General features: G+C 45.1%; 1 protein-coding gene across 1 annotated transcript in view; it reads right to left on the reverse strand.

Annotated features, from left to right (window-relative positions):
• pcsk1 (proprotein convertase subtilisin/kexin type 1) overlaps positions 1-15,274 on the reverse strand; it is a 103,103-nt gene that overhangs the window by 22,788 nt on the left and 65,041 nt on the right. Inside the window, exon 10 of the mRNA XM_068028839.1 lies at positions 10,840-11,073. Within this exon, the coding sequence (XP_067884940.1) occupies positions 10,840-11,073 (234 nt within the window). The remainder of the gene's footprint in view (positions 1-10,839; positions 11,074-15,274) is intronic.

The following is a 15,274-nucleotide window of genomic DNA, read 5'->3' on the forward strand; positions in this document are numbered from 1 at the left end:
GCTGTCCAGTGAGGTGCGATGACCTCTCCCACTGACAAAGGCAACCCATGGCACCCAATCTCTACGCCAATTAAGCTGGACTTATAATGCTTAACTGCTGCCTTCCATGTTGTTTTGGTTGCTGTGAGGTGACTATGGAGTGACCTCTCCATGGCACATGTCTGGGCGGAATGGATGGAGGTTTTGAGTTGCCCAAGCGTCAAAAAACCCCCTCTTGGCCTTCCTAGATGGGTCCAAAGGAGTGCAGAGCACGACATTTGGCACCAGTATGGCTGCAGGAACTGCCAGAAACATGCCAAAGGTGACATATGACTGCCTTAGGGGTTCCGCTCCACATTTTCTGTTAAGGTTTACTCCCTTAGCCTTGGTCTCTCCTGAGACGCCCACAAGGCAGCGGGGTTGTTAGCTCCTAACCCTGAGCTGGAGCCCTAACAAGAAAACTGTGCGACTTCATGGAGGGAGAGGGAAGGGGGGAGGGGGTGCAAGGAGGGAGGGGGTACAAGGAGCGGAGGGGTGTGAGGAGGGAGGGCGGAAGGGGGTGCGAGGGCAGAAGGGGGTGTAGGGGGAGGGGGTGGGGGAGAGGGTGCGAGGGGGGTAGGTGGTGTGAGGGTGGAAGTGGTGGGGGGGAATGGGGGGGGGAGGGGTCAGTGCTATGGCCGGCCACGATGTGGAGCTTCTTCTCGTGGGATCCGATCAAGGATTTTCCGTACAAGACCAGCGAGGGGGCCGAGGCCTCGCTGGGCCTTCGGCATGCGCTCATCATCGTCCCAGTCCAGGCACTGTGGCTCCAGCTCCAAAGCGATCCCGTAGCGGCTCCGGCATTGAACAAGCATTAAATACACGTACAAATTCATCTGCCATTCAGGATGTGTTTCTGCAGAAACACATCCTGAATGGCAGATGAATTTGTACGTGTATTTAATGCTCGTTTAAAAAGGGAGTAACTAAAGTAAATGTTGGTTCCTTAGAAGCAGAGATAGGAGAAATTATTATGGAGAAGGAGGAAATGGTAAAGACATTGAACAAATATTTTGTGTCTGTCTTCACAGTAGAAGACACAAGTTACATACTAGAAATAGAGGGTAACCTAGGGTCTAATAAGAGTGAGGAAATTAGATAATTAATATTAGCAGAAAAAAAATATTAGAGAAACTTAAAGGACTAAAACCTGACAAATCCCCAGGACCTGATGACCTACATCCTAAGTTCTAAAAGAGATAGCTGCAGAGATAGTGGATGCGCTGATTATGATTTTCCTAAATTCCCTAGATTCTGGAATGGTCCCAGCAGATTGGAAGTTAGCAAATGTAACACCACTATTCAAGAAAGGAGGGAGACAAAAAAACAGTGAACTACAGGCCAGTTAGTCTGGCATCAGTCTTTGGGAAAGTGCTGGAATCTATTATTAAGGAAGTCTTAACAATGCGGTTAGAGAAAAGCATTGTATGATTACAGAAAGTAAACATGGTTTTATGAAAGGGAAATCCTGTTTAATTAATTTATTCGAGTTTTTTGAGGATGTAACAAATGGGGTAGATAAAGGGGAATCAGTAGATGTAGTATACTGGGATTTCCAAAAGGCATTCGATAAAGTGCCACACAAAAGGTTAATACACAAGACAAGGGCTCATAGATTTGGGGGTGATATATTAGCATGGTTAGAGGTTTAGTTAACAAACAGGAAATAGACAGTAGGGATAACTGGGGCATTTTCATCTTGGCAGGCTGTGACTAGTGGTGTGCCACAATGATCAGTGCTGGAGCCTCAGCTATTTATCACCTATATTAATGATTTAGATGAAGAGACAGAGAGTAATCTATCAAAGTTTGCTGATGATACAAAGCTAGGTGGGAATGCAAGCTGTGAGGAAGACACAAAGATGCTGCAAAGAGATACAGGGCAGGTTAACTGAGTGGCAGATGGAGTATAATGTGGAAAAGTGTGAAGTTATTCACTTTGGTTGTAAGAACAGAAAAACAATATTTTTTAAAAGATGTGAAACTTGTAAACGTTGATTTTCAGAGAGACATGGGTGTACTCGTACAAGGAACACAGATTTAGCACGCAGATACAGCAAACACTGTGGAAAGCAAACGGCGTGTTGGCCTTTTTTGCAAAGGCATTAGAGTACAAGAATAAAGACATCTTGCTGTAATTGTATGAGGTGTTGGTGAGACCACACCTGGAATACTGTGAGCAATTTTGGTCTCCATATGTAAGGAAGGATATACTTGTATTGGAGGCAGTGCAGCAAAGTTTCACTAGATTGGTCTCTGGGATGAGATTTGTTCTATAATAAGAGGCTGAGTAAATTGGAGCAGAATTATACTCTTTGGAGTTTAGAAAAATGAGAGGTAATCTCATTGAAACATTCAAGACTATGAAGGGGCTTGAGATGGTAGATACTGAGACTGTTTCCCCGGCTAGGGAATCTAGAACAAGGGGACACATTTTCAGGATAAGGGGTCAATCATTAAGGACTGAGATGAGGAGAAGTTTCTTCACTCAAAGGGTTGTAAATCTTGGGAATTCTCTACTCCAGAGGGATGTGGATCCATCGTCATTGAATATATTTAAGGCTGAGATAGACAGATTTTTGGTCTCTTAGGAAATCAAGGGATATGGAGAGCAGGCAAGAAAGTGAAGTTGAAGCGCAAGACCAGCCATAATCATATTGAATGGCGGAGCAGGCTCGAAGGCCATGTGGTCTCCTCCTGTTCCTATTTCTTATATTCTTATGTTTCAATGCATAAAAAGTTCAACTATATAATCAGAAGGGGCAGGTAGGAATGGATCTCTGATCTGCTTCATTAGATATCACTATGCAGAGCAAGGCTACCACTGAACCAAGCACCATTATAGAAACATTGCGAAAGCCTCCATGATCATAATCCCTCCTTACTCTTAACAAGCTTCACTCACTAAGAGAAGCTTGCAGCCATGTCACAGAATTCCCACAACTTATCAGTAATAGTATCTGAAAGTACTATCACATTCTAGTCCACTTCGGAACCTCTGACATTTTGCAGCTATATAAATTTAGTTCAATCCATAACTGCTTGTTGCTGTAGAATTTATATCTGTAAAATATCTGACAGATGGGAGAAGGATTAATGATAAACAAACTGCACAGTAATTGCAAAATAAATCTACAGGTTTCATAGGAATAAGATCTGATAAAAGCAATTATGCAAAAAAGTAAGAGCAATAAACAGCTGTATGTATGACAGCAACATAGTTTTAGAATGGGGAGATAAATATTGCTGCATTTTATGTTACACAGTTCCAATAATCCTGCCACCATCCATTCCCTATAACAATTAAAGATGTAGTTTTCCACATGTAAGCTGACGACACGCAGCTCTATCTCATCATCACCTCTCTTGAGCCCAATCCCTTCCACCCTACTAACCTCCACATTCAGTAGATAATCCTTCACCATTTCCGTACCTCCACCATGATACCACCACAAAGCACATCCTCCCCTTCCCTCCTGGTCCACTCCTCAATGACCCCCACCATCCACTACCTTTCCCATGGCACCTTCCCGTGTAGACATAGGAGATGCAACATCTGTCCTTTTACCTTCTACTTTCTCATTGTTCTGGGCCTCAAACACTTCTTCCAGGTGAAACAGTGATTTACTTGTACTTTATTTAATTTAGTATGCTGTATTCACTGCTCATGTTGTGGTCTCCTGTCCATTGCAGGGACAAAAGTTAGATTGTGTGAACATTTTGTGGAACATCTCTGTTCAGTGCGAAAGCTTGGCCCCAAGTTTCTGGTCTCCTGGAACATTAATTCTCTGCCTCACTCCCACTCTGACCTCTCTGTCCTCAGCCTCCGACACTGTTCCAATGAAGCTCCCTGTAAGCTCGAAGAATAGCACCTCATCTTTTGACTGGGCAGTTTACAGTCTTCCAGATTCAACAATGAGTTCAACAATTTCAAACCATAACCACTGCCCCCATATTTCCAGACAGCAGCTGTTAGTGGTGATTCTGCTATTTCCATTTGCACCTCCTCTCGACATAGCTTACATTTCTTTACTTGTCCAATTACCATCTCGTTTTATCTTGCACCATCAACCCTTTTGTCATTTAATCGCCTGCCTTCCACTCACTTTCCCTTTTGTCCTTTTCCTCCCCTCCCCCTTTCGCTGCCTCTGTACTTGCTTAAAACCTGTTATGTTTCTAACTTATTCCAGTTCTGATGAAAGGCCATCAAGTTTAGTTTAGTTTAGAGATACAGCACTGAAACAGGCCCTCCGGCCCACCGAGTCTGTGCCGACCATCAACCACCCATTTATATACTAATCCTACACTAATTCCATATTCCTACCACATCCCCACCTGTCCTTATATTTCCCTACCACCTACCTGTACTCGGAACAATTTATAATGGCCAATTTACCTATCAACCCTTTACCTATCAAGTCTTTGGCATGTGGGAGGAAACCGGAGCACCCGGAGGAAACCCACGCAGACACAGGGAGAACTTGCAAACTCCACACAGGCAGTACCCAGAATTGAACCCGGGCCGCTGGAGCTGTGAGGCTGCGGTGCTAACCACTGCGCCACAAACGTTAATTGTTTCTCTCTTCACAAATGCTGCCTGATCTGTTGATTGTTTCCAGCATTTTTGATTTTTATTTCTGATTTCAAGTATCTGTAGTGTTTTGCTCTAACATCTCCTTATGTGGTCAAATTTTGTTTGGGAACATTCCTGTGAAGTGTTTGGGAGGTTTTACTACTTTAAAGGTGCTATATAAGTGCAAGTTGCTGTTGCTGATTTAGTATTTTATTAAGCAGCTTCATCAAAATGAAAAGTCATTTACCACACTCACACCTGGGCCCAACAGGGGTCCTGATGCTGGGCCAGAAAGCAGGGGGGCAACCCTGCCTCAGACATTCGGTGGACCCCCCCCCCCCCCCACCCCCACCCCCACCCCCACCCCCTGGTTGCATTTTGTGGCATTCAGGCAATTAACTGCCTGGAGCCTGCCTCCAAGAGCTACCAGCCAATCGGAGGGCCAGCAGCTCTTTATTCTCAGCTGTGCTACCAAGAGCAGTGTTCACTGCTGGGACTGCAGCAGGCCTGGACCAGCCAGCATGGGGGAAGCCCAGATTCAAAGTAAGTTTGTGGGGCTTGCCGGGTCCACTTGGTAGACCCCATTGGCATTGGCGAGTGGGGGTCTTTTCGAGGGGTGGCCCTAGCCGCTGGAGAGGGGCCCTCCTTGGGCCACAGGGTGCCTGATTAGAAGGGCCCCCCCACACTGAGCATGCAGGGAGGCCGCCAGCTTTTACTGGGTGGCCTCTCCAAATGGCAGAGGGCCCTACCACCATTGGTAAAATACCAGCAGTGGCAGGAAGAGGCCCTTAATTGGCACTTGAAGGCCTCCATTGGCCTCTGGGTGGGATGGCTGTCCTCAAACTTCCTCGCTCCTGACAAAATTCCATGGTGTCTGGAAGGCGGACACTTGTGGGCCCTGGGTGGGGGGAGAGGATCCTCCTGATCGAGCATCCTGTGCCCCACAAAGGGCTCCCCTAGCAGCACAAGCATAAGTGGCTGTGGCTTGTGCACCTCTCCCCGCCCCCCTGATTGACACCCAACCCCCCCTGCTGGGGATCATCCAATTGTCCCCAGCAAGGCCCAAAACCCCACTTACCTTTTTCAGGGCCAGCATCCATGTTGCTCCTCACGCTGGGTTCAATCCCACCAGTGGCAACCGCTCCCAGTGACGCTGCTGGGACTGAAGAGCTGCCGGCCCACTGATTGGCCGGCAATGTTTGGAGGCAGGACTTCCTGTCTCAGAGGGGCAGAGATCCCACCCGAGGCCAATTGAGTGCTTGGGCCATGCAAAATCGTTGCATGGCTTCCAGGCCTGGCGGAGGTGGGCTCTCCCCTGACTTTTAGGCTTGGTGGGGGGAGGGGCCTCCACCACAACATTAAATTCCAGCCCACCTCTCATTCTTCTAAACTCCAGTGGGTAAAGACCCAACCTGTTAACCTTTCCTCATAAGATAACCCCTTCATCCCAAGAATAAGTCAAGTGAGCCTTCTCTGAACTTCTTCTAATGCAATTTTATCTTTTAAGTAAGGAGATCAAAACAGTACAGAGTTCTGAAGTAACAAATTATAATGACTATAAAAAAAACTCCCCTGTGGACCAGTCAGTCATAGTTAAGATAACTGGTTTCCTGTTCTTCTCTGAGAAGCTTTATTGTGAACTAGTAATGTGAGGAAACAGCCGGCAGAACTTTCAATTTTAGCAGGAGGATAAAACTGCTGGTATTGGATCAGCTGCCTGTCACACCCTGTCAGATTTTCTTTTCCAATGAAGTCCCTGCCGTCCACTGATTCTCAACCAAATATCCCTGTGATGAGAGGGCTGTCCTATCAGGAGAGATTGAGTAGAATGGACCATAATTTCCTGGAGTTTAGAAACATATAGGACTGAATTTCGTCCTGTTGTTAGGGGTCCCGGCAGTGGGCCAGAAGGTGGGGGAGACATCGCCTCGGCTATCCGGCGGACCCTCATTGCAATTCCACAGCAGGCAGCCGATTAACTGCCCACCGTCAGGGAGCAGTGGCCACTTCCGGCAGTACCGAGAATGTCGGCGAACCCCCAAGAGAGGTAAATGGGGTTGGGGTCATTCAGACAGGTCCTGGTGACAGTGGGGTAGGTGAGGTTAATGAGGATGGGCGAGGGTCCTCCCGGGGACGGTGGGGGCGGTGGGGTGGAGGGCAGCCATCAATGCCGGGGGCCCTCCGGGGACCCTGGATTGCCCCCAAAGGGGGGATCCTCCCAGTCCCATCCCACTAGCTTTTACCTGGTGGTGTCTCCCCATGGCAGGGGACACCGCCATGTTCTATTAAATTGAGGCAGAGGCAGGAGGAGGCCTTTAAGTAGCCATTAATTGGCCATTTAAGGGCCTTAATTGGCCTGGGGCAGGCAGGGTGTCCTCTGCCTTTCCCCACCCTGAACTAAATTGGAAGGCATCGGGGAGGTAACGGGCACTCTGCCCCTGCCTTCTGATGCAATTTTATGAGCTCCCCTGCCTCCGTTCCTGTCCGGAGGAGGCCCATAAAATTCAACCCATAAAGTTTTGAGAGGGCTTGACAAGGTAGGGGCTAAGTGGCTGGACTGAATTTTATGGGCCCCAACAATCCTCACTAACCACCACCACCGCCCCCCCGCCCCACCCACCTCAAACCTTTCATCGGGGCCTGCCTGAATGACCCCAGCAATCCCGACACCACTTACCTCTCCCGGGGTCTCCGATATCCACGGTACTGCAGGGCCTCCTGCCGTACCGGCAGTGGCCACTGCTCCCAGTGACACTGCCATACTACAGAGCTGCTGGCCTTCTGATTGGCCAGCAGCTTTTGGAGGCAGGAGCTCATCCCTTAAAGGGACGTTGCCCTTGACAGCAGGCAGTTAATTGGCTGCCCCCATGGAATTGCAAAGGGGGCCTGAGGGAGGGCCAAGTCAGGCTTGATGCCCCCATTCCCCCTCCCCCCCATTCCGGCCGACCACCGGAACTCCACCATCGGAACTAATTCAGTCCACTGTTTCCCCTGGCTAGAGAGTCTAGAACTAAGAGTCGTCATCTCAGGTTAAAAGGTCAGCTATTAAGGACTGAGATGAGGAGAAATTTCTTCACCGAGAGGATTGTGAATCTTTGGAATTCTCTACCCCAGCGAGCTGTGGATGCTTCATCCTTCAGTATATTCAAGACTGAGGGGAATCAAGAGATATGGGGATCGGGCGGGAAAGGGAAAGTGGAGTTGTTGTGGAAGTGGAGCTACTATCTTATTGATTGACGTAGCAGGCTTTGGGGGCCTAATGGCCTACTCCTGCTGCTAAGTCTTATGTTCTTATATCCTCCACTGCTAAGTACAAGCATTACAGCAAAGCTATTCAGTTATTTGCTTACTTTTTAATCCAAAAAAAAAGCCATCTTTAATATTATTCTCACAATTTATTTTTCAATTCCCATACCAGCCAATTTTATAGTCTTTGTTATTGAGATTAATAATTTAGTAATCAATTGTAGCTGAATTATGAGCAGATTTTGTGCTGTGGGCTTGCATTCATTGGGAACTGGGTTCAGACAATTCAAATTGATTTAATTGAGGATGCAAACAATCAGCAAAAAGGGATCTTCAACCTGATTAGTCTTGATTGGAATGAAATCGAAGTTTGAGAGATGAATGATCCACAGTGTCCCATTTTTCAATTACCGATCATTATTAATATTAGGTAGTTGATTATATACCTGAACCTGGTCTTTTGGTGGCTATTAACAAGTATCAATAAAATAAAAGCAGTTCTTTTAAGTTATTGTGCTGTCAAAACTACCTCTTTTCATTATGTGGCTCAATCGTGGCTTACAAAAGAAATTAGGAATAGTATTAGATCCAAGGAGGAGAAATATAAAATGGCCAGAACAAGTAACAAAGGAGGACAAAGGGATTGATTAAGAAGGGGAAAATAGAGTATGAGAGTAAGCTTGCATAGAACATAAAAACTGACTGTAAAAGCTTCTATAGATATGTGAAGAGAAAAAGATTAGTGAAGACAAATGTGGGTCCCTTACAGTCAGAAACGGGGGAATTTATAATGGGGAACAAAGAAATGGCAGACCAATTAAATACATACTTTGGTTCTGTCTTCACAAAGGAGCAGACAAATTTCCTCCCAGAAATTTTGACGAACATAGGGTCTAGTGAGAAGGAGGAACTGTATGAAATCAGTATTAGTAGGGAAATGGTGTTAGGGATTGAAGGCCGATAAATCCCCAGGGCTTGATAATCTACATCCCAGAGTACTTAAGGAAGTGGCCCTAGAAATAGTAGATGCATTGCTGGTCATTTTTCAAAATTCTATAGACTCTGGAACAGTTCCGATGGATTAGAGGGTAGCTAATGTAACCCCACTATTTAAAAAAGGAGGTAGAGAGAAAACAGGGAATTATAGACCAGTTAGCCTGACATCAGTAGTGGGGAAAATGCTAGAGTCCATTATAAAAGATGTAATAGCAAAGCATTTGGAAAACAATGACAGGATCAGACAAAGTCAACATGGATTTACGAAAGGGAAATCATGCTTGACAAATCTACTGGAATTTTTTGAGGATGTAACTAGTAGAATAGATAAGGGAGAACCAGTGGATGTGGTGTATTTGGACTTTCAGAAGGTCCCACATAAGAGATTAGCGTGCAAAATTAAAGCACATGAGATTGGGGATAAGGTACTGACATGGATAGAGAACTGGTTGGCAGTCAGGAAACAAAGAGTAGGAATAAATGGGTCTTTTTCCGAGTGGCAGGCAGTGACTAGTGGGATACCGTAGGGATCAGTGCTAGAACCTGTCATTCACAATATATATTAATGATATAGATGAGGGAATTAAATGTAATATATCAAAGCTGGGTGGGAGTGTGAGCTGTGAGGAGGATGCAGAGAAGCTCCAGTGTGATTTGGACAGGTTGAGTGAGTGGGCAAATACATGGCAGATGCAATATAATGTGGATAAATGTGAGGTTATCCACTTCGGTGGCAAAAACAAGACGGCAGATTATTATTTGAACAGTGACAGATTGGGAAAGGGGGAGGTGCAGCGAGACCTGGGTGTCCTTGTGCACCAGTCACTGAAAGTAAGCATGCAGGTGCAACAGGCAGTTAAGAAGGCAAATGGTATGTTGGCCATCATAGCGAGAGGATTAGAGCACAGGAGCAGGGATGTCTTACTGCAATTATACAAGGCATTGGTGAGACCACACCTTGAGTATTGTGTGCAGTTTTGGTCTCCTTATCTGAGGAAGGATGTTCTTGCTATGGAGGGAGTGCAGCGAAGGTTCACCAGACTGATTCCTGGGATGGCGGGACTGACGCATGAAGAGAGATTGGGTTGATTAGGCTTGTATTCACTAGAGTTTAGAAGAATGAGAGGGGATCTGATAGAATCCTGCAAAATTCAAACAGGACTGGACAGACTAGATGCAGGAAGGATGTTCCCGATGGTGGGGGAGTCCAGGACCAGGAGTCACAGTCTAAGGATAAGGAGTAAGCCATTTAGGACTGAGGTGAGGAGAGATTTCTTCAACCAGAGAGTGGTGAACCTGTGGAATTCTCTACCATGGAAAGCAGTTGAGGCCAAATCATTAAATATATTCAAGAAAGAGTTAGATGTAGTTCTTAGGGCTAAAGGTATCAAGGGATACAGGGAGAAAGCAGGAACAGGTTACTGAGTTTGGATGATCAGCCATGATCATATTGAATCGCGGAGCAGGCTCAAAGGGCTGAATGGCCTACTCCTGCTCCTATTTGTCAATGCTTCTTAGTTTAGAGATACAGCACTGAAACAGGCCCTTCGGCCCACCGAGTCTGTGCCGACCATCAACCACCCATTTATACTAATCCGACACTAATTCCATATTCCTGCCACATCCCCACCTGTCTCTATATTTCCCTACCACCTACCTATACTAGGGGCAATTTATAATGGCCAATTTACCTATCAACCTGCAAGTGGGAGGATACCGGAGCACCCAGAGGAAACCCACGCAGACACAGGGAGAACTTGCAAACTCCACACAGGCAGTACCCGGAATTGAACCCGGGTCGCTGGAGCTGTGAGGCTGTAGTGCTAACCACTGCGCCACTGTTCACTTTCTCCTAACATTTGATTTATATACTATGGTTGTATAATCTGAACTTTCCAGTATCAGTATCATTGAACATTGAGGTTAGGAATTATGTACGATACCTTTTGAATAGATTTCATAGCACTAAAGTGAAAGGAAGGTAGAAAAACAATGGATTTACTCACCTGGATTCAAAAGTATTATCTTTAACAATGCATTGTTTCTTCTCCGGCACTCCCTTCCAGGTTTTTGGATTTGCCATATCAACCAGTGCCTTGGCATTCAGCAACCCAAACCCAAATCTGCTGTTCACCATTAGACCAGCTCCGTTCTTTTTCCATCCTAGGTTGTTGGCCAGTGGATCATATTCAGAGGTCCAGACAATTAAATGTTGCAATTCCCTCCAGGTAAGATTTGGGCTGTTGAAAAAGCAGGTGCGTAAATTGCTAAGTTAGACATTCAGTAATTTGTTGTAGTGAGCCACTTGAAATAGCCATTATTATAACTCATTAACTTTTGGACTGTTAATTCATTTTTTATAACTGTTACTGCTGATTCAGATGTTTCATCCGATCTCCAAAAGCCTTCTCAGTCTTCGTTCGCTGTCCTTCATGACCTTGTGAACCTGGCTGTACCCATATCTAATCTCACAAATCAGGGGGTGCTGGAATAAATCTTTCCCCAATCCCTGTTTCATGACTTTCTCTTTTTTGCGACAAGCGGAGGAAGGAAACTTCATGCTTTTTACGATTGGTGGAGGATTAGCTTTCAAGAGAAACAGAGAAAAAAGGTGGAAAGCATAGGTCACCAGCAGATTTCTGGCTGGTTTCACAACAGCTGCCTTCCAATACTATCTGTTGCCTGAGGGGTAGATCTAAGTGTGGATGGAATTTGCAGCTAATCATAGAGGCTTTATAATATACTTTATGGCTGCCATATGGATGCAGTGATGTATATAAGAATACTTGTTAGTTTTTGAAGTATGTTTTATTTCAATTTATCAAAAGTGCTGGAAGTTTAGTAGTTTGGTACACTAAGGCCGTATACTGTGGAAATGTGCAGAAAACAGCATATTAAATTTGGTTGGTATCTATATTCAGGCTCAATTTTCAATAGGAGCTTTGTGCCTACAATTCAATCTATATTAATAGTTCAAAATGAGAACAAAACACCTTAACTATGCTTAATTGAACAACTAAGGTGCAATTTTATTCAATTTACAGTTTGCAAACAAAGGGACTGGACCTTTATTGTGGTGTCTTGTCTATTTTGGGCGGCACAGTGGCGCAGTGGTTAGCACCGCAGCCTCACAGCTCCAGCGACCCGGGTTCAATTCTGGGTACTGCCTGTGTGGAGTTTGCAAGTTCTCCCTGTGTCTGCGTGGGTTTCCTCCGGGTGCTCCGGTTTCCTCCCACATGCCAAAAGACTTGCAGGTTGATAGGTAAATTGGCCATTATAAATTGCCCCTAGTATAGGTAGGTGGTAGGGAAATATAGGGACAGGTGTGGATATGGTAGGAATATGGGATTAGTGTAGGATTAGTACAATATGGGCGGTTGATGGTCGGCACAGACTCGATGGGCCGAAGGGCCTGTTTCAGTGCTGTATCTCTAAAAAAAACTATTAGAATATATGGTATGTTACTGTTAACATCACACAAACTAATAAAATTCTGATTTTAACCTGTTAAAGTGGTTTTGCAGACATAGGCTGGAATTTTACACCACCCCGATGAACGGAATGCTGGCAGGGGGGTGGCGTAAAATGGAGCAGAAGGCACCAGGAGACCTGCCCAACCCGCTCCCGCCTCCACTGCCACATTAGGCAGGGTGGTGGTGGCGAAAAACGGCCCACCCGCCCCAGGCCAATCAAGACCCTTAAGTGGCTACTTAAGGGCCTTTGCCCGCCTCCACGCGGATTTTACGCATGGCAAGCAGGCGTCCTGGAGCCAGGAGAAACCACCTAACGAAACCAGGCAGCTTTGCAGCATCCCGGGGTTGCCCTCATGATCAGGCACTCTGTGCCCGATGGAGGGCCACCCCCACTACCCCAACCACCCCCAAGATCCAACACGCCCTCTTCCCCACAAACGACCACCCTTGCCTCGCCGGGGCCCGACTGATTACCCCTGGCGAGGCAACCAAAACTTACCTTCCTTCCCGGCTTCCAGGTATCTTATCCTAATGCTGGGCTGCACTCCCAGCAGTGGCCACCGCTCCCGGTGGTGCTGCTGGGACTAAGAGCTGCCGGCCCACTGATTGGCTGGCAGTTCTATTAGGCGGGACTTCCTACCTCAAGTGAGTGGACGTCCCACCTCACACCAATTGAAGCCCGGGGACCCGCAAAATACGGGTCAAATCCCCAGGTGAGGCGGAAGCGGGTTTGCCACCGACTTTTCAGTCAGTGGCTGGCTCCCGTCCGCCTAGGGTAAAATTCCGGCCATAGTTATTCGTATGAAAACAATAAATAAACTAAAAGCTAAGAATTTCCTGCTTTCACTCAGTCTACAATAACATTTAATGTAATGTATCACCTGTAATCTATTGGCAAGTGCATTTCATCTTATTACAATTAGAAAGCAATGATTATTATATGCTAATACTCTAAATCCAGATACAATAGGCAAACATTAGTTGTAATGAAATGTGACAAAGTATTAGTTTTATGAATAATGAAATTCTATGTTTTATTCTGCCAACAAAACACTGTGAAACACAATAATTTTGGATTGGTGCTCAAATATATTTCTTTTCAATGCTTCATCTCAGTATGTAAATTCTGCATTGATGTGGATTTCAGTGCAGTGCTACTTTGACTGTGGTTTGAGCAGAAAGAGGAATAAGGTGCATAAAGGAGTGAGAATGTAGGTAGTACTAGAGAAGGAGGTAGTACCATATTAGATAGGAGCAGATGAGGAAGGACTACGAGGAATACAAAGGCTGGTTTACAATGCATGTATGTAAACGCTCAAAGTGTGGTGAATAAGGTTGGTGAGCTATAAGTACAAATAGTCACATGGAAATAATGAAAATGTGGCTTAAAGTGGTGAGGATTAGATGTTTAATATTCAAAGATATAAAGTGTTCAGAAAAGATAGGGAAGGAAAAATAGGAGGTGGCATGGCAGTACTGTTTAGGGAAGACATTGTAATGTTGGAAAGGTAGGATGTCCTTGAGGGAGCAAAGACAGAATCCATTTGGTTAAAGTTGAGAAACAAAAAGGGGACGATCACACTACTGAGGGGTATTCTATAGGACTCCAAATAGTGATAGAGGAGCAAATCAGCAGGGAAATCACAAAGATATGCAAGAACTATAGAGTGGTGATATTGCAGAACTTTAATTATCCAAATACCAATTGGGATAATGCTCGAGTAATGAGTAAAGAAGGGGAGGAATTTCTGAAATGTGTTCAGGAGCACTGCTTTGACCAGTATGTTCTCAGTCTAACTATGAAGGAGGCATTGCTGTATCTGGTGCTAGGAAATGAGGTGGACCAAGTGGACCAAGTGTCTGTGGGGGAACACTTGGGTAAGAGTGATCATTGTATCATAGGGATTACATTAGTAAAGGAGAAGAGCAAGAAACAATCTCAAATATAACTTCTAAACTGAAAGAGGGCTAACTTCAATGGAATGAGAGGGGATCGAGCCAGGGTAAAATGGAACCAAAGATTGACAGGAAAAACAAGGGGTGATCTTTAAGTAGGAAATGCTTCAGGTACAAGCTAGGTATATTCCAACAAGAGTGAAAGGTAAGGAAACCAAAGCTAGGGCTCCTTGGATGATGAGAGAGATGGAGAATATGATGAAACAAAAAAAAAAAGAGGGTATATGATGTTTGTCAGGTGAATTCTTCAAGCAAAAACCAGGCCAAATAGAATAAGTTGAGAGGGAAGGTGAAGAGAAAAATACAACTGGCAAAGAGAGAATATGAGAATAGAATCGCAGTTAACATGAAAGGGAACCCAAAAATCTTCTACCGGCATGTAAACAGTAAGCGGGTAATGAGAGATGGGGTGGGGCCTATTAGGGGCAGAGAGGGTAATGTATGCTTAGAGGCTCAGGGCAAGGCTAATATACTTAATAAGTACTTTGTATCGGTTTTTACTAAGGAAGAGGACGCTGACAAAATATCAGTAGAAACGGAGATTGAAGAGGTAATGGATGGAGTGAAAGTTGATGGGAAGGATGTACTGGAAAGGTTTCACTATGCTCAAGAGTGGATACATCACCTGGTCTGGATGCCTTGCATTCCAGGTTACTAAAGGAAATGGAAGTTCAGATAGCAGAAGGGCTTGCCATAATCTTCCCGAGATACGAGAAAGGTGCCAGAGGATTGGAGAGTGACAAATGTGACACCCTTATTTTAGAATGGGTGTAAGGATATTCCTAGTAACTACAGGCCGGCCAGTTTAACATTAATGTTGGGTAAGGTTTTAGAAACAGTAATCAGGGAAAAAATCAACAGGCACTTGGAGTGCTTTGAGTTCATTAAAGAGAGCCAGCATGGATTTGTAAAAGGAAGATCGCGCTTGATTAATCTAATTGAATTTTTTGATGAAGTAACAGAGAAAGTTGATTAAGGGAAAACAATACATGTTGTCTATATGGATTTTAAG

Source organism: Heterodontus francisci, chromosome 4 (assembly GCF_036365525.1).
Source record: "Heterodontus francisci isolate sHetFra1 chromosome 4, sHetFra1.hap1, whole genome shotgun sequence".
Taxonomy (NCBI): Eukaryota; Metazoa; Chordata; class Chondrichthyes; order Heterodontiformes; family Heterodontidae; genus Heterodontus; species Heterodontus francisci.